Source organism: Rhinolophus ferrumequinum, chromosome 7 (assembly GCF_004115265.2).
Source record: "Rhinolophus ferrumequinum isolate MPI-CBG mRhiFer1 chromosome 7, mRhiFer1_v1.p, whole genome shotgun sequence".
Classification (NCBI taxonomy): domain Eukaryota; kingdom Metazoa; phylum Chordata; class Mammalia; order Chiroptera; family Rhinolophidae; genus Rhinolophus; species Rhinolophus ferrumequinum.
Window position 1 is genome coordinate 38,659,882 of NC_046290.1, and position 26,652 is coordinate 38,686,533.

Consider the following 26,652-nt stretch of genomic DNA (forward strand, 5'->3'; position numbering starts at 1 on the left):
CTTTTAAGTCAGTAAGTAATCCAGGACTAGCATTATCTTTGCTAGACTGGCATTGGCTCAGTACCCAAGGTTTAAAGTTCCCATTTTTTCCCTTGAGCTTGTAGCCACAGAAAGGGGCAGTGTTTTTTCCGTTTTCTTCCTAGTTCAGGCTTTTGCTTCCTGAAGGCGCAGTCTTTGCTTTCTCTTTCTGGCTGCAGGGACCAGCCGTCTCTGGGTAACCTCTCCCTGGGACGACCTACCATGTCCACAGAATAATCAGTCCCTTCTTCACACCCCTACCTTTTTTAAAACAAAATCTTTTAGAATGGCTTGTATTTCAACGCAGCTACACTGTTTCCTTTTTTTTCCTTTTGGATGTTTACCCAAGCGCTGGGTGGTCCCCAGTGGCCTCTGCTGTGAGCTGCAGCCCCCTCGCTAAGGTGTCCCAATCAATTTTAGAGGGACTAGGTCAACATCTAGAGCAATGGTGGCATCAGCTTTATTTTTCACATTTTTTGTTTTGCACCTGAGACACTTTGTAGGCTGATAAACAGTAGCTCTCAAAAGAGCCCAGGAACATGGATTAAGTGTTTTGCACTTTTTATTGATTGGTCACCTCTTTAGGGGTGGGGGAGGACTGGAACCAGATGCCTCTTTCCCTTCCTCACATTTTGCATTAAACACTGAGCCACTGGTATCCAGGGATGGGATGTCTTACACCTCACTAGGTTGGGGAACAAGTCACTTGCAACGGCCACAAGCAGACACAGGAGAGCTCACACGTGACCTGACGTCTTTGTGGAGCCAGGACCTCCTGAGGAGGTCCTCACATCAAATCCACCAGGCCCTTAGCACATAAGCAAATGTTCAGGGGAAGCAATCTCCTATTACTCCAAGGAACAGACTGAAAATTGACTCATCAAAGCTCAGAGGGGAAAAGGGAAGTGGTTGATGGAGTGACTACAGGACCATGTAACTTCTTAGACACGCGGTACTTTCATCTAAATGACTCAGGTGGCCAACTGCTTGCCATTGCTGCTCCTCATGCTCTTTGGAGGGAACTTTTCGAGTTGTAGCCAATTACCTCTACACCCCCAGGGGTTCTTTCCTGGACCCTGGGTACTCCATCAATGTGGGGAAATACGTTGAGTGCCTGCCCCATTTAGGTTGGGATATCATGGCAAGACCCTACAAAAAACAACACAATGCAGTAGCCACCAAGCAGCAAGTGTACCAACAACAGGGGTGTCCTTCCAGGCAGTGGCCACTGACTTTTGGATCCAGTTAGCAAACCAAAGCAGTTTAAGGACATATCATCTTGTGGTGTCAAACCACCCAGCTTGCTGCGCCAACTGTTACAATTTGACCTGGGATTTGTTCTAATCAGGTGGTAAGACATGCAGACATGGAAAGGATTGTCATGAAGGAAGAAGTTTATACTCGCAGATCCCTAGAACACGGAGGCATGGCACACCACACCATCAGGGCTACGGGGGAAGGACCAGGCTGTGTCAGGAGGCCTCCTCTCTTGGGAGAGGACAGACCATGGCCAGAGCCTTTATGGAGGTTTTCAGGGAAGGAACTGGCAAGGCAGGCTGGCTGCATTGAGTAAATTTGACTAATTTTGGTAGACTCTGGGCTACAGTGATGGTCCCTAGTGGTCTGGTGCTAGCCCTGGGGTGATTTAGGGCAGGGGAATATAGGCTGGGAGTGTGAGTGTGATAATGGAGATGGTTGGTTTGCAAAGGCTCACTCCCAGGGGGATATCTGCTCTCTCTCTGAATTACACAGTCCTGGAAGGGGCAGTCTCACTAGGATCAAGGTCCCAAATGCCACAGTATCAAGAATACAGAGAAGAAGAAAATACAGCCAATACACTTAGTTATACAAATGATAGAGGGATTTCTATGAGCTGTAATTGAAAAAAAAAAAAAAGACAGAATTGTGTATACCACATTTTTGCAAAATAAAAATACTTCCCCATCTATGTCTACATAGGTCCATATAGGATTATAATGTTAAAGAACATATCCTGGGTTAATAACTTGGATTCTAAGGGATGGGGTAGAAAGTGCTGATGTGGGAGGAGTTTCTATAACAACAGCATATTGAACATCCCATTATGCATAATTACATGTGTCATAAAGCGATGCAGGGAAGAATGGCCACCAAAATGTTAGTAGTGGTGACCTTATGGTATGATTCCACGTGAACATGACATTCTTTTGTAACTTTTTATGTTGCTTGAATTATTTACAATGAGCCTGTGTACAGTTGTCACTTGGGATCCATGGGTGATTGGTTCTAGGACCCTCCATGAATACCAAAACCTGAGGATGCTCAAGTCCCTTATACAAAACGACATAGTATGCACATCTTCCGTATACTTTAAATAACCTCTAAACTACTTATAATACTGAATACAATATAAATGCAATGTAACTAGTTGTTATAATGTACAATGTTTAGGAAATAATGACAAGAAAAAAAATCTGTCTGTGTTCAGTGCAGACGCAGCCTGAGTACATATATATATCAGCAACAATGTCACTTTTTGGGGGGGTATTTTTGATGCACAGTTGGTTGAATCTGCGGATGTGGAACTCACAGATATGGAGGGCTAACTCTATTTATATAACTAGAAAGAAGCAATACAGTTATTCGCAGTTTGGAGGAAGACTTCTTTTTCCTTAAAATTAAAAAAAAAAGTAATTTCCAACTTCAGTAGCATTCTCAAAGGTCATCAGCATCGTCACCAAGGGGGCACAAAAGTGAGCGTAAAATGATAAAGGCTTACGAAAATCAACTATGAAGTAAATGTATGTACAACATTTGGCCAGAAAGTTCTGATATGAGGCCTAACACACACTTAAAAATTCAACAATTGTATCCTTGGTATGCAAGCTCACAAAACTTTTTAATAGTCTCCTGCTGATAAGAATCAGGAAGAAAGGGAATATAAGAGTAGCTTCATAATAATCCTTGTGGGTATGACACAGAAGAGTAGACAGTAAAACAGAAATTTTATGACAACATTTCATATTTAAGCCAGATTCCCTGTCAGGACACTTTCTGCCTCGATGAATGACGTAGGACTTGATCACATCTTAACAAAATTCAGAGAAAGGGAGTTCAAGTATGAGGACCAGCTGCCATCTAATGCATGAAAATAAAGGAAACGTGGGGTTTCTACCCAAGTTAAAATACTTCTGTGATACACTTTTTGGATTGTGAGAGAAACTGAGTACAAAAATACTGAACATAAAGCTAGACAATAGTTAACTAAATAAAATCATTGCAAAAACTGCATACACGAATAAGAAAGAATAAAAATTTTTGATGTGAATGCTTCAACTATTATTTTTGATATAATCATCCTCTGTAAAATCATCCTTGCAAGTGAAAATGAACAGGATGATGGTACAGCCATCAGGAGAAGGTCCGTGCTGATAACCTCCACTCGCTCATCCTGGGAGAGCACATCCTGTTGTTCCCAGCCTGCTCAGCGTCCCACATGGGGGTGCCACGACTTGTTTCCTTGGATTGCGGCAACAGGGCTTCCCTGGGCCATGCCAATTGGGATCAAGGAGACATGTTCTGATGAAATAAACTATACAGAAGGTTGTTTCAGGATTTTATGCAAATACTAACCTCATTTTAAAACATGCTGGGGGGGGGGAATCACCCAAATTCAGGGCTAATTTAGCTGTCACTGGACAGTTAAAGAAAAAAGTCCCATTTTAAGAGTTTCACCAATAGAGACACAAAGGTACTTAGAATTGATATTCATCCTTCTTCATCACTGCTGCTCCAGGCATCTTGAAAGGCTGCATTTAACTGTGATTTGGTTGTAGTCTAAAAAAAGGGGGGAAAGGGAAGATTTGATTAATCCACCTGATAATTTTAGGCTTACAATACAGTTATGAAATAGATCAAGTGAAAAGCAATTACATTATTTTTAAAGAAACTGTACAATCGTTAATTTCAAAACAAAAGTAGTGTAAGAGACACCCCATATACAATATCATGTACCTTCATTTCAAATAAACATACCAGACTTTATTCAAATTATGTTTCCCTCAAAGCAGTTACCTCAGTGCACACACACACACACCCACACACCCACACACAGATGCTGCTATTATTTAAGGCATTTCTGCAACTCTTTGGAAATCAGGTCAACAGTCTGACTTGACAGACCAAAATATTAATGTGGGCAAGTGTTTATCATTTGGATGGACCTGACTTTTATAAATAAGCAAATATCCACATATAGGCATAAGGTGTTCATCAAACTGAGCAATACCATTTTTGGTTCAAAACGTGATGTGGGTTATTAAGTCGTGAGGTTTATTTATTTTTTTACAGCTGGTAAAGTAGTTCAGAAGCTCATGTAATACGTGTCAGAACTGGTTAACATGCTTGTCATTAGCACGTAGGTTTCCCTGGCAGATTTCTTTGAAAGATAACATGCATGTAGGTGGTATTTATTTAAAACAACAAAACATCACAGTATTCTTACAACTTTAGAGCTGTGCCTAATAAAGGTAATCAGCAACTAGAGGAATTTTAAGTATCTGTGGTATTTCAAATCAATTCACTTTTTTTGGAATCATTTTGAATGGCTACCTTTTTATTCTCTAGCGAATAACTACAGGGCTTTAAGATGATCTGATTTTTTTGAGTATCTGGATATTATGAGCCAGATTTGCTTCTTATTCTGTAGCTTTCCCATTTGCTATAAGTTTGTTCAGACCCAAAATCCAATAATGCACTAGTACCAAGATTACTCCTAAATTATCTTACATGACAACGGTCACCCCACTGTAAGCCTGAGAACGTTCATTTCCTTTTTGATGAACATGATGATTTAGAATTTTATAATTCAAACAATGATCACAGCAGAAAAAGTAGGTGTTTCCAGTAACTACCCCAAGAATCAGCCAGGATAGTTGGAAAACAACATATTGAGGCATTCTTTATAGCTGTTAAAGCTAAAGATCACAGTCCATGACTGAACCTAATGTTGGCTTTTGTCACTATTACGGGACCTAACGTTGCCTATCATCACTTAATTGTACAAACAAAATTCCATTATACCCCAAATGTCCAGGTACAAAATTATTACTTAGCCTTAGCTAACTATTCACTTATTTCTAGCAGTAGTCCACGGATTTGCAAGAGTAGCACTCATTTATTCTTTCATCCAAACATTTACTGAATTCCCTACCTTTCCGGTTGTATGACTTAACTACTAAGTTAGGTTATTTAGTGAGAGTTTATTCAAAGATGTATTGTCCTTGGGGGTTAGGTGATTCTTCTTCCCTACTCTTTCTTTAGAAGCCTTTAACTCTGCCTTAGTTATCTACCAAAAACATCCCGGGGTAGATAAGCCATACAAAAGTCACACCTCCTAATTTCATTGTGTAAGCCCAATATGTTACCTATTAAACATTTTCATTTCATTTGAAGGCTCAACAGAGAAGCAAAATTATATTTTATTGTAAATTATTGTTGCTATGGTGAGCAAAGAAACAAAAATAATCAAGTGAAAATCAAAATGCAGTTGAATATAAATTTTAATGTTCATACTAATAACCGATAACAACATGAACGCATTACAGTATTATAAGAAATATGTTTTATTGCTAAAAAAATCACATACAAAAAATCATACTTATATTTAAAAGCTGTAGTAAAAATGATGTATATATGGATGTGGTACCCATATTATTGTTTGAGACCCAATGATCAAGTGTAACTGCCAACTCTTACTTCGGTTTTCTCTTCAATATCTCCCCCTAGGGGGACAACCTTTCTATGCTTGAACATCTTTACCTCACCAGGTTGCCTGTTCTGATAGTTGTGAATGTTATGGAACTAGGGAAGCATGAGTTTAGAAGAGATCTAGTCCAGGTCCAAATAAGGTGAAAAAGAACAAAACCAAACTTAACATCTACCACACATACATCTTGATAAATTCTAAATTTCTTACTGGTAATTACTGGAAAGTCTCCATAGGTAGAATATTGGGTTGTCTGAGTCAGCAAGTAATTATACACCAACACAAATGGTAAATAAAACAGCTAGTGTGACTGTCAAAATAAAATAAGAGTCTTGGTGAGAAGTCAGATGTAAATTGTAACGTGGCTGACTTACAGATCTCAGACAACGATAACAAGAAAACCTGATTGAGAGTTATATAGGTTTACCTTGACCATGACTAAGTTTTAGGAAGAGGGGGCAACGGGAAGGCCCCCTCTTATATACTCTTATATATTCTTATATAAGTATATAAGTATATAAGTATATTCTTATATACTCAGAATATAATAAAACAGCCTGCAAATTAAATAACAGGATTTATGCTTAGCGACCATAAAATCTGTCCCTATCATCCAGTACCCTCCAGTGTCTTATGACAGAATTAAATTCCTCCTCTGTCTTAGATTTCAGAAGAAACACCCGTAAGGGATTATATCTTGGTTGATGGGGAAGTAAATCTAATCGCAAGGGTGGATTTGAAAAAAAAAAAACCTAAGAAAAATTTTGCTTTGGAGACACCATAAACTTGTCCCAGATCACTAATACATGGCAAAACTGGGATTCAAACTCAGTTACCAGTATTATTATTTAGTTTACCTGAAACTAAAACTAAGTGAGCGTATATGTATGTGCGAGCATGTGTGTGTTTTGAACTGTTATGCTGCCTCTCTGGGAAGCTGCAGCATTCATTTATTTGATAGTTGAGATGAAAACCTCTTAAATATGAGTCAAGCAGTAAATCCACATGAAAGAAATTGGGGCATGTCAGGAAGGAATTCTCTTCTGAAATCTGCACCATGATCATTCATGTTCCACCTACATTCACAGGAATCATTCAAACTAAAGTTTTGTGAAAATAATCTTAGCACATACCATTCACATCATTCTTAATACATAAACGATGGCTATCTTAACGGTAAAATGTAAAAGTATATTTTCAAAGGTTTTATAGCTCTAAAACTTAAAAATAAAGCTAACTTGTGTATTTCTATTTGATTTTCTACTTGTTCAGCTTAATTTCTCATATACCAAAATTCTTGTAGATGAGTTCAAATTATCATTATAACTACAAAAGGAAATAAACCATCAGAATTACATACTATCTTTATAAATTAAGCATTTTAGTTTTCTTCTAATATCCTTTTTCCACATACAAATCATAGTAGATTTACTTTTATTTTTATTGTTTTAATGTGGTAAATAATTGTTATACTTCTTACCAGGACCTACAGTATTGTTACTTTGATTTAATGTAGATAATAATTCCCAAACAGCAGGGAACAGTAATTAAATAATAATGCAAAATAAATGGCTGAACCAAACTATTTGACCATAGTAAGCTTTCTACAGAAGAATATTCAGTCATCTAAAGCTGATGTCCACTAAAACTAACTAAAGCTATAATGAACCAATTAGACACGTGATGAAATCTGGAAGTACTCATACAGTGTTTGGCCAGCTGCTTTAAGATTTATCATTGTGCATTTTTTCTCTTTCATTCGGATTAGGATCAAAAGAAAATAATTCACAGGTTTACAGTGCAGTAAACCATAGCAGTTGCAAACTTAGGTGTGAAATACATTGTCAATAGCTGTGAAATGCTATCAATTACCTCCATAAAAATTTATTTCCATGTGATTTTGGACAAAGTTCTGTTTTTATAAAGGAACTAATATATGAAAATATTTCTAGAATTCCAAACATGCTCTAGCAACAACTTTTTTCCATCTCCATTTAGGATTCTTTATTTTTACTATGATCTTAGGTAAACTTAGGCTAAGTTGTTTTCTAACTACATTATTTCTCCTTCCAACTAAAAAAAATTTTTTATGCACACACACACACACACACACGCACACATATATATTGATTTTTAGAAATTAGGATGAATGGGATGATTAACAGTGCTTAGTAAAATAATCTTTGGTAGGAAAGATACCACCTATAGACCGCTTGACATAAAAGGAAAAATAAAAAAACTACTAAGACCAGGGATCATGTCTTTTCATCTCATTCTACCCACCATACTTTTAAGGCTCTTTATTCATACTGTCATATTTGTACCAATTTATGCTCTGCGATAGGCACTGTTGGTAGGAATATATATTGGGAAAATTTGACATTGTGAATAAAGAGCCTTAAAAATGTCATGCATGATAACTCAAGAGATAAATCTACTTCTAGGAATCTATCCAAAGAAATAATCGGAAGTGTAAACAATTTATGAACAGATATCTACCTTGATTTGTTAATAATGATCAAAAGAAATGTCTCCAAGTTAGTAAATATTTAAATAAATTGTGCTATATAAATGACAGAATGCTATATTAAAAACAGTAGTTATTAATGAAATGGAAAAGGTTTATTGGACATTAATGAGATGCCAAATTGTAGGTCCAAGCATGATATTAAGTATATTAAAGAAAAATAAAAAACATATGCATAGGAAAACAAAGTAAATCAAAATAATAAAAACTGATTCAATTTTAGAAATTTATGTTCTTCTTTTAATATTTTTCTGAATTTTCCAAATGTTGCAACAGGCAAATTATTTTTAAAATCAGAAAATAGCAAGAAATGCTTTAAAAGTTTCTCCCATGTAAATAAAACTTTTGTTTATGATTTAGAAATCACTGTGTAGTTGTACAAATAATACGTACCTCATCATCATCAGGAACTGGTTCATATAATGCTGGTACCCAAGCAAGGATATTGCAGTCTCTGCTACCACTATAAAGTTCCTACAACACAGAAAGCAGATTGTGGGTCAATTTAAAGCTGGTACTAATCTGAAATAAACTACATCAATTTTTAATGATTAATTCTTAGGTTAGATCAATTTGATTAATTCTATTTCTACTCCAAAGAACCAGGGCTGATGCCCTTTTTTGTTTTTTAAGATGTAGTAAAGCTTTCTTTTGTATTTAGAAACAATATCATGATATGTTGAAACTTGCCAATGTGAAAATTTACGTAAACACTCAACATCCTAGTGGTTTTAATCAACCATAGTATCCATTTATTTCAAATGTCAGAGTAAAGAAAGGGGAAAAAAATGGAATAAAGATTTTGTCTTTTCCATCAATAATTGAGCTTTAATTAAGACTCAATGAAGAATCATGAGTTTCTAGCTAAAATAAGCCAAAAGTTCACAAGTTTTACTTAACTCACAACTGCTTAACTGGCTGCTAGTCAACTGAAGAAGCTTTAAGATCCACATGCCGTGTTTGTTGAGAAGTTTATTTTATAAAGGAAGCTGAGCTGATGCACAGTCTATGTCGATTTCTTTATGGATACGCTTTTGCACATGGCAGAACATGTTAATTTCCCTCCCCAACAAAACTTAAGGATATTGGCTAGTACTGAAAACAGTCTTATGGGGCAGTGAAATAGATCCTCTCAGATACAGGGGGCATAACTTGGTATAATCTTTTTGAGAATAGAATCTCAATATATATCAAAGTTTTTAAGCATTTCTAAGAAGTCATGCCAAAGACATACATGAAATTCAAGGCTATCATCAACATTTTATAATAAAAATAGAAATAATTGTCCAAAAGTAATGATTTCTATATAAATTATGTTGCATTTATATGATGAGTTATTACATAACCATTAAATTTATTTTGAAGACTATTTAATGACATGGGAAAACTCATAATGACAAGAGAAGGATAGGATGTAAACCAAACACTCATAGTGTGAAGGGAAATAAACAGATTTAAAACACTAGTTCTGTTAAAAAAAAAAAAAAGAAGAAAGAAAAAAGGAAAAGAAAAGCTACTATCCAAAGGAGAAAGGGATAAAAAGAAAAAATAGCAAATGTTAAATGGTTGTAAAACTCTGAATGACTAAGTAATTTTTCCCCTTTCACAAATATATTTCTGTATTTCTACACAAATATTTTTACAATATACTTTTTTCCTGCTCTGTAGGCAATTATTATTTTTATCATTGTTCATCTCTAAAACTATTTGAAGCCTGGTATAATTAGTAGTTTCTTAAAAAAAAAAAAGTAGGGGTTCTGAGTAAAGGGAAATAAGATTATAAAGTTATTTATAGGAAATATAGATGTAAAAATTAAGTAAATTAGGTTTAGTTGTACATGATCAAATTTCCTAAATGGAACAAAATTCTATTAACTGTATTGTTAAAACTAAAATATATGGTGCACTAATTGTGGATACTGCACAATTATCCACAGCTAATTAATGTTCAGCACTCTTGAGCAATTTAGTTTTCTGAAAAAGCAAGATACATACCTAAGATAACTTGGTCGGATAAGCTTAAAAGGCAATTCATGAGAAGTACCATGTTTCCCCGAAAACAGACCAAGTCTTACATTAATTTTTGCTCCAAAAGACGCACTAGGGCTTATGTTCAGGGGCTGTCATCCTGAAAAATCATGCTAGGGTTTATTTTCCACTTAGGTCTTATTTTTGGGAAAACACCGTACTGCTACACTGATGGAGATATAAAGGAATTCTGTAGATGTTCAAAAAAAAGAGCTTGGAAGACACAGCACTTCACTCAGAATGATTAATAAAGACTTCGCTTAAATGGAGGTATTGGAATTGAGTCTTGAAGTTTTGGCCATAAGTGTAAGGAAATTAGGTTTAAAAAAAAATCTCAAAGCTTACAGAAAATTTGCAAGTGCAGTACAAAGGATTTTGTTTCCTGACAAGAGAGTAAGTTGCCGGTATGAGGTTCTAGCACCCTTGAATGGTTCAGTTATCCTACATAATTACAACGCTACCAACGAGATCAGAAAATTCACATTGATATATAACTACTAGCTAATTCTTAGACCCCATTTAAGTTTCACCAGTTGTCCCAATAATTCCTTTATAGCAAAAGGGTCCAGTTCAAAGTACATGCTGCACTTAGTTGTCATGTCCCTTTACTTTCCTTCAGTCTGGAACAGTTCTTCAGTCTCTCCTTGGCTTTCCTGACTGTGATGATTTTGAAGACACACAACAGTTATTTCGTAGAAATGTCCCTCAAGTTTTGTTTGTCTTATGTTTCCTCATGACTAAATTCAAGTGACGCGTCTTTGCCAGGAGGAATGTCACAGAAGTAATGTCCCATAACTATATTAACTTTAATCATTCGATTAAAGTAATGTATGCCAGGCTCTTTCGAAGTAAAATTACGTTCTACCTTTTTAATTAATATTTTATAGTGTGGTACTTTGACATATATAAATATCATATTCCTCATCAGACTTTAAATTTATTAGTTTACTTACTTATACCAGAATGGATTTGTGGATCTTTATTTTAGTTAGTCGGTTACAATCCATTATCATCATTTATTTTGACATTGGGTACATCTTGTCAGATTTTATATTTATGATAGAATTACCATAAGTATCAGTTTTGTTTTCAAAAAGTAAGTTTTGTGTAATATTTAATAGAGAAAAGGGTTATGCTACTAAATGGTTGGAAAAGTACCACTCTCTTTTACTTTGAGATTTATTATTATTTTCCTTTTCAAAATCATAATAGATGGAATGGGATAAGAGTTGGAGGCTTTCTGATGTAGTGCAGTGATTCAAATCTTTCTGAGTACATGTAGAAATGGTATTTGTCAGGAGGCAACTGGCTCCAGGTTTCTGGCTGTCCCAGGCTGGTCCCAACTATTCCAGAGACTGAGGGGAAATCAATATTTTGACACTTTAAGCTGTAGGCACAACTTTTAGGGAGCTCTGATTTACGGAAAAAGCAACAATTTATAGTCAGATACCTAAACTAAAATCTTGGCTGGGTCTCTAAGTGACTCCCGGCAGTAAAGAGGGTACAATATTCTAAGAATTTCTTTGAATGGATAATCATTCTCTGTCAGTAACTACTTGCAGGTCTGAGGCAAGTCATGGCACCTGTCTGGTGGCTTTAGGTTCCTTTTCCAGAAGCACACTAAAAATATTTAACAAGTGGTACACAGGACACTGACCAATCAGAAGAAATATTGGCCACAAGTAGGAGCAAGGTCCTGCAGGTCCCTTTCAGTTGTTGGGTTGGGGTGAAGTGTAGGAAGCCCCAGGGAAGGGGATGAAGCCAGAGGTCACTTAGGGGCGTGGTGCAACAGCGATTTAATAAACAGTAGGATGTGTATTTGAATGTTTTAATAATAGATACTGCCGTACTGATGTGTGCTGGCTGAAAAATCAGCCCCGAACATCTTACAGCACAGTGTCAGGCACAATTAAGTAATTAGTGTTAAGGAATGAGTAAGAGCTTCACAGAGTGGTACTTAAAAGTCCATCCTAGCTCGCATGATCAGTAATTTTCCTTCTATCAGTATTTAACTTTCATGAACCTCATTTCCCTTACCCATAAAACAAGGAAAATACCAACAGTCTTTGGTATTTTGGTATTTATTAAAGACTCATTTAAAGGAGCACATGAAGTAATTCGTGCAAATGTTCTCTGAAAAAAACAATCTGCTCATTGTGAGATGAAAAGGAAGGTCAGGACGTTAACAATCATAGGCATGGTATTTAAGAAATGATGTAAGTTGTGTCAACTCAGAAGCAAATTTACTAGCCAAGAGTAGAAAATGAGGAAGAAATAAAATTTTAGACAGACTCACACATCCATATACCAAGATATACAAACTATATTTTAAGATCAGACTCATATATTCTATTTTTTTGCAAAAAGATTGTTTGCAAGAAATTATTTAATTGCCAGAGATTTTCAACAGCCAAGTAAATGGAGCTCATATGCAAAAGACAGAATTTATCCCACTTAAGTTGTACAGTATTATACTAATTTAGGTATATATCCTATACCATCTAAAAATATATCCTGTATTATTCTCTCTTAAATAAACCTTAGCTCAAATGTGGGTTAAAAGTGTAATTCCTCAGAATGAAATTGCAATTTACTCATATACAACTAGTCTGGGAGCTAACTATCTGAACATTTTAAATTCCCTTAAGTACCATTCTTACCTGGAAATTAGACTGAAATATGCAGCAGTCAACACTTTTATAATGTCCCTTAAGCATAGTTATCTGTTCTCCTGAGTAAATTGTATAAACAGCAATGGTGCTACCATATGGTACAAAAACAAATTCTGAACTGCAGCCACAGGAGACAGTGAATTTCAATCCTTTTCTACTGTCATTAAAACTTTTCCATAATTCACCTGTAGGATGTAAAATCACAAAGTTACTAACTTCTTAAATCTGATCTAAAAGACAATAAGATTACAAGAAATATTACTTAAAGCACTAGAATATACTATAAACTTATAAATCTAAAGAAAATGGCCAATGTCCTAATATAAATAAGAAATAATGACATAAATGTAAATTTCATAGACAAGGGAAACACAAATAGTAAAAACCCTACAAAAAGCAAATGTTCACATTTCAACCTTGATATAAATAAAAACGCAAATTAAGGCAATCTTGAAGAATCATTTTCAATCATTTAGCAAAGGTGTTAAGAAACCATAAGACACTCAATATTGGTACAAGTGAGGTAAATGTGTTGGGGCACTGTAATTTGGTCATTCCTTCTAAAAAGCAAATGGTTTATTATGCAACTAAATACAAAAATATTCTTTTTTGGGGGGGCAGGGGTTGGAGGGCGGATCACCTTGTTTTTTTTTTAATTTTCAATTGTGGTAAATACTCGTAACAAAATTTGCCATCTCGATCATATTTAAGTGTACAGTTCAGTGACATTCAGTTCATTCACATCTCCAGAACTCTTTTCATCTTTGTAAAACTGAACTCTTTTATCCATTAAACAACAAAAGATCGTCTTGGTCCTTGACCTAGTAACTACTCCTGGGAATTTATCTTAGAGAAAGAATTAAACAGCAAAAAGCTATATGCCCCCCCCAAAAAAAAAAAAAAAAAAACCAAATGCCCAAAGGAATTCAATGCAGCATTAACTAGAAAATGGCAAAATAACTGAAAATAGATGTAAATTCCTAATAATGTTATAATGTTAACTGTATAGTTTATATAGCAATTAAAAATGATAATTATAAAAATTACGTACAAAATAGAGATGAAAGCTCAGTATAAAAAAGCGCAGAACACAAATATTGTGCATACTATAATTACAGCTTTATATAATTGTGCATGGGGAAAAAAAATAAAAATTCCCCACCTGTATGCAAAGGGATACGCGTAACAATATCAACATCACATGAGCAGTTAGAATGCAGAGTTCCAGGCCCTCTCCCAATCCCACCGAACTAGAATCTTCATTTCAACAAGGTTCCTAGGTGATCTGTAGAATCATCAAAGTCTGAGAAACTTTGGACTAAGAAATTGGACCGTCAAGTTTTCCTTCCTGGTGATAATTTAGTTAGACAGCTTAGGGCAGGTGAAAAACCAGTAGCTAATCATTTGGGAAATATGAGCATGCACATCACCAAAATCTCCCTTCATTATGGCTAATACTAGAGTTTGAACAGACAGTGATTTGCCTTTTCCTAAAGGGTGGGTGGGAGTATGTGTGTGTGTGTATAAATATTTGAGGCCAAAATGAATATATGCTGATAATCTGTGCATACTACACTTGGCTTACCACCCTTTAAGTAACATGTGACAGAAACGATCACATGCATTCAGCCATCCCACTGCACCAGTGGTAGAGTGCAACAGTAAAACATCAAGCTTATAGTCAGCAGACTTGGTTTTGGAAGCCCACTCCATTCCCCACTCACTTTCCTTTTGCCACTATGAGTAATAAATTACATAACTTCTGAGTTTTATTCTTCTAATCTGTTAAGGGAAATAACATCATTTACCAGAGTTATTGTGAAAAATCAAATGAAATAATGCGTATGAGAGGACTTACGACATAAAGGTATTCAGTAAGTCTCTAAATTATTAATTCCTATATATACTTAAAAGTGTAATATTCATCCCCATTGCGTCTTTTGATCTTACAATGTGCAACAATTTGTAGAACGACATGGGCGGGGGAATGGAGGAAAACCACAAATCTTTTCAACTAGCAATTCTCTGTTCCTCCTCCTTGAAAAATTATGAATGCTAGGCTACGGTGATCTTATTCACATTTATCAGAGCACCTCGCTACAAAACCGATGTTCTACAAAATGTGAACTGGAAAGTGTTGAATTAGGTATGAATATTGAATCCGCTCACTACCCTTTATTTTTGTTCTTAGGCATTCTTCCTCCAATCCATTTTGCAATCTATTCTCCTACTAATCTTTGTAAATCACTGCTGTGACCAAATCACCTGTGGGCTCAAAACTATCAATATTTGTTCAATTCCTATGGAATGAAGTTCTAATAACAGATTAAGGAAAGAGGGATCTATCATTTACTGTCATTTACTAAGTGCTTACTATGTGTCATACACTGCTAGATGATTATCTAAAGTCCCCATTTTATGACTTACCATAAAAGCAGTGTGTGATAAATGGCATGACCTGTATTATTATGAAATTACTATAGAGGGAAACAGGCTACTTTTGGCTGTGATGTCTTAAAGGTCGTTATGTGCAGGCTTTGAAAAGATTTTTGATGGGAGAAAGATTTCATAGACTTGGGATATGATGATGGCAAACCCAATTCCCCATCTTATGAATTCTTTTTATTGTCCCAGGAAATAAAAAGAATTCATCAGGTCACTGTGTGAACCCCGTCAGTGATGCAGAGAGATTCCATCACAAGATGGCTCATTTTATTGTCAAATAACGATCAGCATAAAAGTAAGAATGACAGGTAACATTTACCGAAATGTCAACATTTGCTGTAAGTATAAGAAATACGCTAAATATTTTACATGCATTATTTCACATAATACTAAAACAATACTATGAGATATGTAGCATCATTATACAAAAAGAAAACAGAAAGTTTAAGTATTTCAATTAAGGTCTCTTGGCTAGTAAATGACAGAATAAGAAACTGAATCTAGATTACACTAATCAAAAAGAACTGTGCACATTGTTGTAAATTAATTTTCTTTCATTCCATGAAGTGATCATCCAGCAAACTGTAACACAAGCAAGCACTGTGTACTTGGAAGCACCTAAGCCAGACTAGAGGAGCTAAAGAGAGATTGTGCCTGAGATGAGTCTTGAAAGCTGAGGAGCTAGGCCAGGAAGGAGAAGAACGGTGTCCTAAAACAAAGGCAGCAGTCTATGCAGCAGAATGGAAGGGCGAGAGAGCATGGCATATTTAAAGAACTCTAAGTAGTTCAGTATGGCTAAGGACGGAAAAAAATGGGAAACTGGCAAGACAAAAAGCAGGCAAGTTAGAAGGTACAGCTTATAAAAAAGACCTTGTGCACAGGAGCAAAGACATTCAGTTTTAATAACCTGAGTGTACTGAGGAACCACTGAAAAACTTCCACTGGAGATGAATTTGGGAAAGGTTAGAAGGATATTAGATTAATTTAATTAAATAGAGATCATAAAGGCCCAGAGTGAGGAAGGAAGGGAAGAGAGATATGAAAAAAATCAAGAATTAACAAGACTTGTAACTGATTAACAGCTGGGACAAGAGACAGGGAAGAATAAAGAATAGACTCCCAGCTTCTGGACACTGGTGACTAGTGAACGATAATGCCAGCAACCTAAACAGTATGCACTAGAATGGTGACTTTTGAAATTCTTTTTTCTTTTGTTGTATCAAAAGCTACCGCTCTGTGAATTTTCCCTGCCGATAATTGTTCTGTACTACAAGGCAATGGTCTTCAAAGTGCAGTTCCCATGCTTCAGGGAAGTCTGCAAGATGATCTATTAGGGTGTGAGAAAAAATATAAGAATTTCTATTTCATTTTTATGTAAAATTAAGAATTAAGCTTTGGTAAACTATACAGACTCACAATAGCATTTCTATATAATTCATAAATAATTATATTAGAAGCGTGGTACTCATACATCTTTTTAAACTAATAAGGGTACTACTAATAAGGCAACACCATACAATATCATTTATGATATGTCTATTATTTAGCAGGTACAGTACTGCTATTTACATATTTCCATTTTACCCTTACAGTTACTGTTTAGGTACATAACAATCCTGATTTACGTGATGGAGATACTGAAATTCTAACTGTAGTTCCCTCATGATGTCACTATAAATAAATTGCCTAATGTCCCCAAATTACTAAACAGCAGGACTAGAATTTGTTTCTTACTCTGATAGGCCCTTAAATATTTGAAGATAGTGTGTTTCCCGAGAGTTACTTTGACTGGGATCAGTGTCCCAAATTCCTTTAAGTGTTCTTTGTAGGTGAGTTTCTGGGCATCTTTGTATGAATGACTTCTACCGTACTTTGATCAAGTTCATTTAAAAATGCTATTATCCATCTTACACACAGCATTCCAGATATGGACTTACTAGCGCAAGTCCATAGGGTATGAGTATCACCTTCAAGGAGAAAAATAGAATTAAATCACACTATAAATTTATGTACATACTCAATACCACTTATATTTATCATTCACTTTTGAAGCACATGCCAGTTTACTTTTCCAAAGTGACTCTGTCAACTTCTCCACTCAAGAGCCTTGAGTGGCTTTCCATCTCACCCCGAGAAAAAGCCTAAGCCCTTATAAAAGCCTATGAGCCTATATACTCCCGTGTCCTCTTCCTTCTGTTCTTCCTCTATCACTCCCCTCCTGCTTATTCTATTCCAACACAAGACTGTCTAAGATGTTCCTCGGGTACTTCTAGCACGCTCCCACCTCAGGGTCTGTGTAGCTTCTTCCTTCCTCTACATGGAATGTAAGCTCTATGAGAATAGGACTTTTCTATGTTTTTTCTACCGCTGCATCGTACTGCCTGGCAATTGGGAAATACTCTATAAATGTTTATCAAACAGATAAATAAAATGAGAAAGGAAGGTGTGACCTAATTAGGGCATGGGATAATATAATAAACGTAAGATTCTAAATTAAAATTCACAGTGCCTGATTTTCTAGCCTGAGACGTGGAGAAGCATTTTATAAAGAATATGGAAGATTAAAGTAATCTAGTATAAACAATTTTGACTTTATAATAAATTAGTATTTAAAAATGAAAGTGATACCTAGAGTACCTGAAAGAGCTAGAAAGGATGATTAAAGAAAGAAATACAATTAATATTAAATACCTACAAGTTATTAAGTAAATGCTTTAAGAGGTCTGGGTAGAATCAGCATCATGGTAAGAGTGGAATCTAGAGTCAAACTCTTGCTTTCTAGCTGTGTAAACTCAGGCAAGTTACCTAATTATTTTATGTATCATTGTCCACATGTGCAAAATGGGTATTATAATGGTAATTACCTTCATAGTGTTGTGATGATTAAATAAGACCACATATGCACTAGCACATATATTAAATGTTAATTTTTATTAGCATAGTACCTAGCTTATAAGCTCTCGATAAATATTAGCCATTATTATAAACTTTTGGTAGTTTATTCTGAAAGTTACTAAACATAGGCATACCTGGTTAAGGACCGTAACATATATTTTAAAAAAGACTAGAAATCAATTACCACATAAGAATCTAGCACCTTTAAAAACACACTGCTTCCATTATTAAAGTACTATATGTTCACGGAAGTGTTATGTAGCTCTTTGTAGATAGCTATGTACGCTCAATGTTACCTCATTTTAAAAATATCACCTCATTTAATTCGGGTATTGTCTACATTCATGAACTTAACTGCCTAACCTCCCGTATGTACCTATGTACCTCTTATCCCAATCTTAATGCTCAATAATTGAGTTGCAAAAATATTTATGAATGTGAATCGCTAGTTTCACCCCCACTGTCCACCCAAACTGCTTTTGTAGAGGTGTTCAGTAGCCCTGTTTAGTTCATTTTGGGCAAATCAATAAAGAGTGTTCAATGAACCCTCTTCCTCCCCTACTTCTTGAAGACCCAAAGCCACTAGGAATTCTGGCCTCCAACCAATGGTTGGACTGGTAGGTGTACTAGAAACAAAATTCTTTTTTTTTTTAAAGTACTATATGTTCTGGTACTATAACATTAATTTTGGATTTTGTTTATAAGTCGTATGTAGTATGAAATTTGACCTTTTAACTTTATAACTTTAATTTATATCAGTTCTCCATCTTTTACTCTTGTCCAGTATACCTGAGAGATATGCTGTACTCCCATCATGCACAATGGCTCAGTAGAGCAATGATTCTGTGCTAAGTGGGGAGAATGTGGTGGTGGGGGGGGTCGTCCTGAATTGAAAAGCACTAGTTCACACAATGGGAAAATGTTATAAAAAGCTGTGGTTCAGAGGCAAGAAAGAGAGTTAAAACTCCAAAAAAAACATCAAATGTATGACATAGATCTATTTCTTTAACTTATATCCAAAAGGTTGGAGGTATTTACAATCTCTTACTAGTGTGTTTTCTCCACTGGAACTATTCCAGAGCCTCATCCGATTATCTGTACCAATGGTGAGGAGGTGAAGCCCATCACTTGTAAAACACAAGCCATTAACTTTCCCATTGTGAGCAGTATTAGCTGCAATAAAAAATGAAATTCAGTTTACCTGTTCTTGTAATCAGCATACATTAATGCTTGGTGATCTGGTTATTTAAACATATTAAAGGACATCTGAATTATTTATATATAAATTGATTTAAAATTAATCATCCCTTTGGATTATTTGAACATAAGCTATATATATTAGAACCATAAAAATAGGGGGAAACTGAAAAACCACAGGGAAAAAAATCCTGCCAAATACATTTTTCATCAGAGAGTAAGCTGTGCTATCAATTCAGTTAAATGCACAGTTTAACATTAAAATTTTGCATTAAATACCTTTCAAACATCTCATATACTATTTTCAATCTAAAGTCATTCCATGGATTATTAAAAATCATTAATATTAATATTTCCCATTAAAGAAACTTTAACGGGGAAGGACAACTTTTCTAGTCTCAAAATTTATTATTACTTTCAAAATAAACAAATTTGAGAAAGCATAATTCTCACAACCCGATTAAGTAAAAAGAATATTAAAAGAAAACATAGATTTCGTATAGTTCATCCTAATATATATTTCTGGTCCAGAATTAATTTGAATAAGAATTTTAAACTACACAGAAATTAAAGTCTATTATAAAATGCAATTGAGGTACTTTATCACCTGTATTGCAGCTGACTCACATTCAACACAACTTACAAATTTTATTCTGACACAATGGCCACGAAATGTTAATACTATTCCTTTAATTTATTGTAACTTCCTAAATGGCAATGAATTTGTACTAGCTGACATCACTGGAAGAAAAAAAAGGTAACAAGTTCCAGAGAAGTTTCTACACTTGAAAATTCAGGAACAGATGGAATGCCATACTTATTTGTATCCTGAAGAAAGACAACCATAATTTAGTTTATTTAAATTTAATAATTGATTTATTCTGAATACCCTTTTTTAAAAAAATCACAAAGTTGGTAATTTGTCATATTTATATTATTTGATTCCATTCAAAATTTTCAATATAAAAAATACCATCATTGTTATATTTGTATATTAATGCATTCTTTATTACCTGATTCAACAGCTTGTGATTTTGTCCCATTATGCTGATCAAGAGTAATCAAACATCCCGATGCTCTCCTCACATCCCATAATTTTACTCTACTGTCAGCACTGAGAAGAAATAAATGTTACATTGTCATATATAACGAGGATAGTGACTGCACACCTCGCCCGCTTGTCCGATACTATGACACAAAGAGGTCTCAGTATATTTGTACATTTAAGTTGTTGTACTTTTGCCTTTTCAGCAAATAGTCTATAGTAGAACAAAGAAGTAAAAAACAGGAAAAAAAAGTAATTTTCTTAAATCAATGACAGAATTCTGCTTCTTTTTATGTTGTTTTTAATGACTTGCGAGCATTTTTCTCCTCAAGGACTAGATAGGCTTAGAGCTTGTTCTTTAAGCAAGTTTGTTACTATTAATACATCCTTACTATTATTTGCTATTCAAATGTTTTCTAGACAATCAAGCAGTTAACTAATTTCATTTTGCTTAAGAATCCATTTGGCATGAATTTGGTGGTGGTTTTTTTACCCTTTTTGTATGACATAAAATTGAGAACAAGGTTGAATAATAAGGACAATATATTTTTATTTGGTTTCCTGTACTCAAAATCAGTCATTGCCAGATACACAAAAAACTACATGTCTCCTAGAAATTAGACCTTATCCTCATTTTATTCAAGGAAATAAAAGAAAGGCCGAACCATGATCACACATTCATTGCAGTTTCTAAACTACTCCTAAAGAAAATATAAATCAGTTCCACAGATGCTATCACATCCTCACAAAGACCTCAACAATATCTAACCCATTGGGTTATCCAGGCCATTTTAACTAGAAGAAGCATTGCATTGCATTTCATAAAGCCTTTTCTCATTTATAAACCTTTTAAAAATATATTCAGGGTTTATCTCCTCCTATTACCTTGATTCATTTCACAGATCACCATCAAACCTAGCCAATTAGAATAGTTAGCAAAAAACTAGCATTTCTCATTCTCAAGTTGGTTTTCTTCTTTCCAGCTGGGGAAAACGTCTGCAATGGGTGAGTCTGAGGATTTAAATTTCTTCTAAAACACATTAGCCTTAGACATATCTGACTCCTAAAACTGATTAGTAGGCCCATTCTGGTTACTGATCCAATTCTGGGGTACTCTAAGAACTGAGAGCCTTCTTAGCTTCCCTCTGATCTGAGGAAAACCCAGTTAGGCAGAAACCTTATAAATTTACACTAGCAGGACCCACAACCAGTACTTGGTTCCTCACCGTCACACCTCTTTAGCAAGCTTTCTTACGGCTACATTCTAAACAGGGGTGTCCGAAACTGCGGCCCATGATCCATTGTTAATTGGCCTGCAGCAATTCCAAAAATATCTTTAGTTTAAATAAACCAGGTGAGGCAATACGTATTTCACCTCGAGTGAGTGGCCCGGCTGTTTGTGTATTTTACTGCATGTGGCCCTTGGTGAAAACCATTGAAAAAAGTTTGGACACCCCTGTTCTAGTCCTTGTTCTACAGAACTTCAGAAATTGTACATTTCAATGTCACATTCAGCAAACTATTAACAAAAGCTTCTTTGAGGACTAAACTGGGACAGAAACAGAGAGCTGGCAGTTTTACAAAAGTTGACACATAGCTTTATAAAACTAATCTGAAGACCTTTTGTAATAATTCTTCTGCAAAAAGTTTTGTTAAAATGACTGTATCAAAATCTCTGACTACTTCCTATCCCTTCAGTTTTTAATTTTCTTACTCTGACACATCGTACTTCTATTTCATTAGGTCCTTCCTTGATGCCTCCTCTAAGCCTATAAGACTGCGATTTATTTCCTTCCTTATACCATGACTTGAACAATTTCAGACAATGTTAAGTCTGTGGCATCTAATGTTTTGATTTCTGTGGCTTTGTACAGTTGTGGTCTACACCTTTAACTTAGCACAAAACACTGCCCAGCATTCCTGTGTGCCCCTAACCACCTCCCAAGCCCATTCCTTAAACGGTTACTCTAAATCTTTACTACTTTCCCTCAAAATTGCTTTCCTATTCCAGTATTTTCAATAGATGACATGAAGTTCTACTCCACTGAAAAACAACAGACGACATTAGGTTTGCATTTCTTGAGCTTCCCTGAAAAGCCACAAATTTAACCGCATTCATGTCTACCTTTTCTTCCTTCCGTTAGCCTCATGATGTCGTTCCTGTGTCAAATCAAGTGTTCCCCTTCTACCTGGGCCCTTGATACTATCCTATCCAATCTGTTTAAAGTCCTGATATACTACCTATTCCTTGCATTTCTTATCTTCACCAACTTTTCCCTATCGGTGCTTTCTCCTCAGCATGTAAATGTGCAAAACTCTTCCCTCCCATACACAAAGCCCCCCAACCCCTTGGTTCTCAGAGTTAAGTGCCCTTGCTCTTTTTTCCATATTACGCCTATCCCCAGCACGATGCTTGGCACATGGGAGGCAGCCATTAAATGTTAGTAAACCGAATCAACGAATGGATGGATGTGTTAAATGAGATTCAAAATAATTCTGGATTAAAGAAAATGAATAAAAATGCCACTCTTTTATATTAACAGACTGCTTATACTTTTGTATGCAAAAATGACACAAACACAGTTGTTTTACTGTTTTAATGGCAGTACGAGACTTGCAGTACTAGATTGCAGATTCTCTCATTCTGTTTTAAAAGGTGAGCAGCTTCCAGATGGATAGTCAGGATTACAACTATGATGCAAAGGAGGACATCTTTTGGTTATATGAATTAAAATCTGCAACCCAATTATTTTATTTTGAAGGGCCTAATAACTAAATATGCATCTTACATAAATATAATCTTTTCAAATACTCATCATTACTAACTTCAAAACCAAACAATTAACATTTTTACCTTGCAGTTGCCAAGACATATTCAGAACGCGGTGACCAGGAAACTGCCAATATTTCTTGTCTGTGACCTGCAAATACAACTATATGAAACATCTTGTAAAATATTTGAAAAATCAAAAGATACAGTGAAATTCATTTTGTCTGATTCTGAAGTGAAGACTAAATATTAAAACTAAATTTATATGATCATCATTTTTTCACTTTTACAATAATCTATGTTGAAATATCAATGTGAAGTCTTTGGGCATTTCTTGCACGTGGGCATTTTATCAAAGGAGGCCCAGTTTTGCTTTGGAAAGAACAAGCAGAGTAAGTGAGTCTTTCTTTTTAAAATAGCTGTTGGCCTACTAAGTCAATCCATGAGTAAGTGATATAACTTAAGCTCACTTATTTATTTCTACAAAACCACTGCATAAACTATACAAGAAAACATTCTAAATAATAAAAATGTTCTCTAACTTTTCAGAGTTATAATAGAAAAATTATTTTAATTCACTATAAAACAGTATATGTATAAAAATTTTTCTAGAAAGCACAGGTGATAAGTTCAACGATAAGTGATTTCAGCATTTTAATTCACTTTTATCTAACCGAACTATTCAATCGCTTCTCGGCCTTTTGGCTAAGATCAAGTGTAGTAACCGAACTATTCAAATCAGTTATTTTCATCTACTTAGATTATATTAATAGAAATTAATGATAATGTAAAGCAAATGCTATCCATTTTACCAAGTTTTCCTCATATATTTATTATGTTTAATATATGTATAAGAATGTATATTTCTGAATTATACCTCATCTTTTCATTGTTTAGGATTAGATGGTTTAATATTGATTTAAAAAATAACAAAACTAATTTAAATTAATAAACTTTTACCAAGTATTATTTCAGTATCTTTTTCTAAAATATTTTTACTGAGAATAAAAGGACCTAAATATTAAGAATGATTACTCCATCAGAACAATATTAAACAATGCTCATAAGACAAATGTGTTCATGTAAGTTTCATAAGCAGTTTATTTTTTAACATGTAGAAATAACAGAAGGTTTCTAGTTAGACCTTCCATATACTTTGAGGTTCCTCTATGACTATTGTTCATAGGAATGTCTCCTCAATAGTTGTTTTATAAGAATAATGCACAGAAGGATCTTTATTTCCCTGTTGACTTTTAACAACTAGCACAAAATACATCAGTCATGTCACTTACAAAGAATACACTGTTAGTAATGTTTCTTTTTATTGAATGGTTTACTCAAAGTAGTTGTTACAAATAAAAAAATACCCTGTAGAATGTGGGAACAGGATCCAGACTTTAAGTCACAAAGTTGTACTTGGGCCCTCTAGTACCAACTGGAAAACAAAAACAAAAATGGTTTAAGATAATTTTATTGTAAATCATCATCAAAAGGAAATAAGACACTACTACCGTGTTCCCCAAAAAATAAGACCTATCTGGAAAAGAAGCCCTAGCATGATTTTTCAGGATGACATCCCCTGAACATAAGCCCTCATGCATCTTTTGGAGCAAAAATTAATATAAAACCCGGTATTTTCGGAGAAACACGGTACTATGAATTATGACATTTTCATTGTATCCATGCAGAAATATAAAAATGTATGCTAAAAACACACTTCAAATAGTTTTTGTTTATAATTAGAAAAATTATTTTAATAGTAGTTATGCTTTAGTACCAAGACAACTCTATTACTGCATTATTTTTTTAAATCTAGAAATAATTATATTTATTCACAGGAGGTTGCAAATGTAGTGCAAAGAGGCCCTGTATACCCTTCACCCAGGCTCCCCCAATATGTTAGGTACTACATAAAGTGCAACATTAAACACAGGAAATTTGTATTGGTACAATGTGTGTGTACAATTATATGCTATTTTATACATTAAATTTTAATAGCTGAGTTTTTCCATGATAATGAAACACTTCCAATCACTAGTAATAGATTCACAGTAACTCTGGACACAGACTCAGTGGACCTCAAAGACAATTTAGCGCCCAGCTCTTCTTTGCAGCTGAGTAGAAGACCTATGTTCGTAGGTGAGAAGATTCAAGCAGTGCCACAGAAATAATGAATCACAGGGACTTGATATCGGAAAATCATTTTTTCTTCCATATACATGAAACTCTTATTACAGGTGCTTTCATAAAAATGGATGTTTAATTTGAATCACACACAATTTTAGAGAAAAATAAATAATTTCCTTGTTTTATTGCGTCAAATTGAAAAAGTTGCCAAATTTTATTCATGTAAAAATCTTTGAAACTTCGGTGGTTTTAAAAAGTAACTCTTGGGAACAGAAATGTACTTTCTTAATTAATCTCTGAATCCTAGTCACTACCACAGTGCCTAACTGTCCCAAATCTGTTAGACTGAATATAAATAGTAGCATATACTCAAGACTTTTTTTTTTTAAATAAAGAATTGTGATCTCATCTGGGTTAAAATGTCTATATCAAAACTAAGTAGATCTTAATAGGGGGAAAGTTTTCAACATGTTAAAAAACAAAAGAATGCATGTACAAACCTGCTACCAAACAGTGCTTGGTGGCGACTGGAGACATATGATGACTATAAACTGTTTCTTCAAAATTAAATACATCTGCAGCCTGATAATTAAAAAGACATTTTAAAAGTGTAAGTTCTAATTATAGTCACAAAAGCAACACACTTTCTATTGACGTATGTTAGCAATTTTTAAATTGGCTGTTAGCAACTTATTTGACTTAAACATAGGAATGTTAATACCCTCAAAAAACTGATAATTTTAAATCCTGTTATTTATAACATTTTAATCCCTTTTATGAGAAAAAGCAGTTTTCTCTAATAGACCCCAGAGATTAAGTAAAGACAACCCCTGGTTCACCACCTTCCTCTCTCCTCCATTCCGGGGACTTCAGCACCTACGCAGGTGACCTCGCCAGCTTCTGCCTCTCAGTTCCACACAACCTCAGCTCCCACACCCAGGACACTCTCACCACCTAAATTGCTCCTCCTTTAAAAGCATACATTTCAGTTATATATGACCACAATTATCTCTCCTTTTCAACTTTTTTTCCCCCAAACACTTCCAAGATACCCAAATAAAGCTCAGAACTCCTATCATTTCCTTCTGTCTTCCCTTCTTTTCCTTCTTGAGCTTGGATTCCAAGGTACGATATTTCAAATACCAACATCTTCAACTCTTTTGTCCTTATCCTTGCACTTGT

At 34.8% G+C, this 26,652-nt stretch overlaps 1 protein-coding gene and 1 pseudogene across 1 annotated transcript in view; one reads left to right on the plus strand and one right to left on the minus strand.

Moving 5' to 3' along the window:
• Positions 1 to 2,199: 2,199 nt before the first annotated feature.
• The window catches only part of ERCC8 (ERCC excision repair 8, CSA ubiquitin ligase complex subunit), a 35,742-nt gene continuing 11,289 nt past the window's right edge, over positions 2,200 to 26,652 (minus strand). Inside the window, 10 exon segments of the mRNA XM_033111066.1 lie at positions 2,200 to 3,834; positions 8,685 to 8,765; positions 12,980 to 13,158; positions 13,161 to 13,176; positions 19,380 to 19,504; positions 20,542 to 20,642; positions 23,428 to 23,494; positions 24,711 to 24,758; positions 24,761 to 24,778; positions 25,971 to 26,052. Coding sequence (XP_032966957.1) covers positions 3,766 to 3,834; positions 8,685 to 8,765; positions 12,980 to 13,158; positions 13,161 to 13,176; positions 19,380 to 19,504; positions 20,542 to 20,642; positions 23,428 to 23,494; positions 24,711 to 24,758; positions 24,761 to 24,778; positions 25,971 to 26,052 — 786 coding nt within the window. The 3' untranslated portion in view covers positions 2,200 to 3,765.
• Positions 24,029 to 24,151, plus strand: LOC117025388 (uncharacterized; annotated as a pseudogene).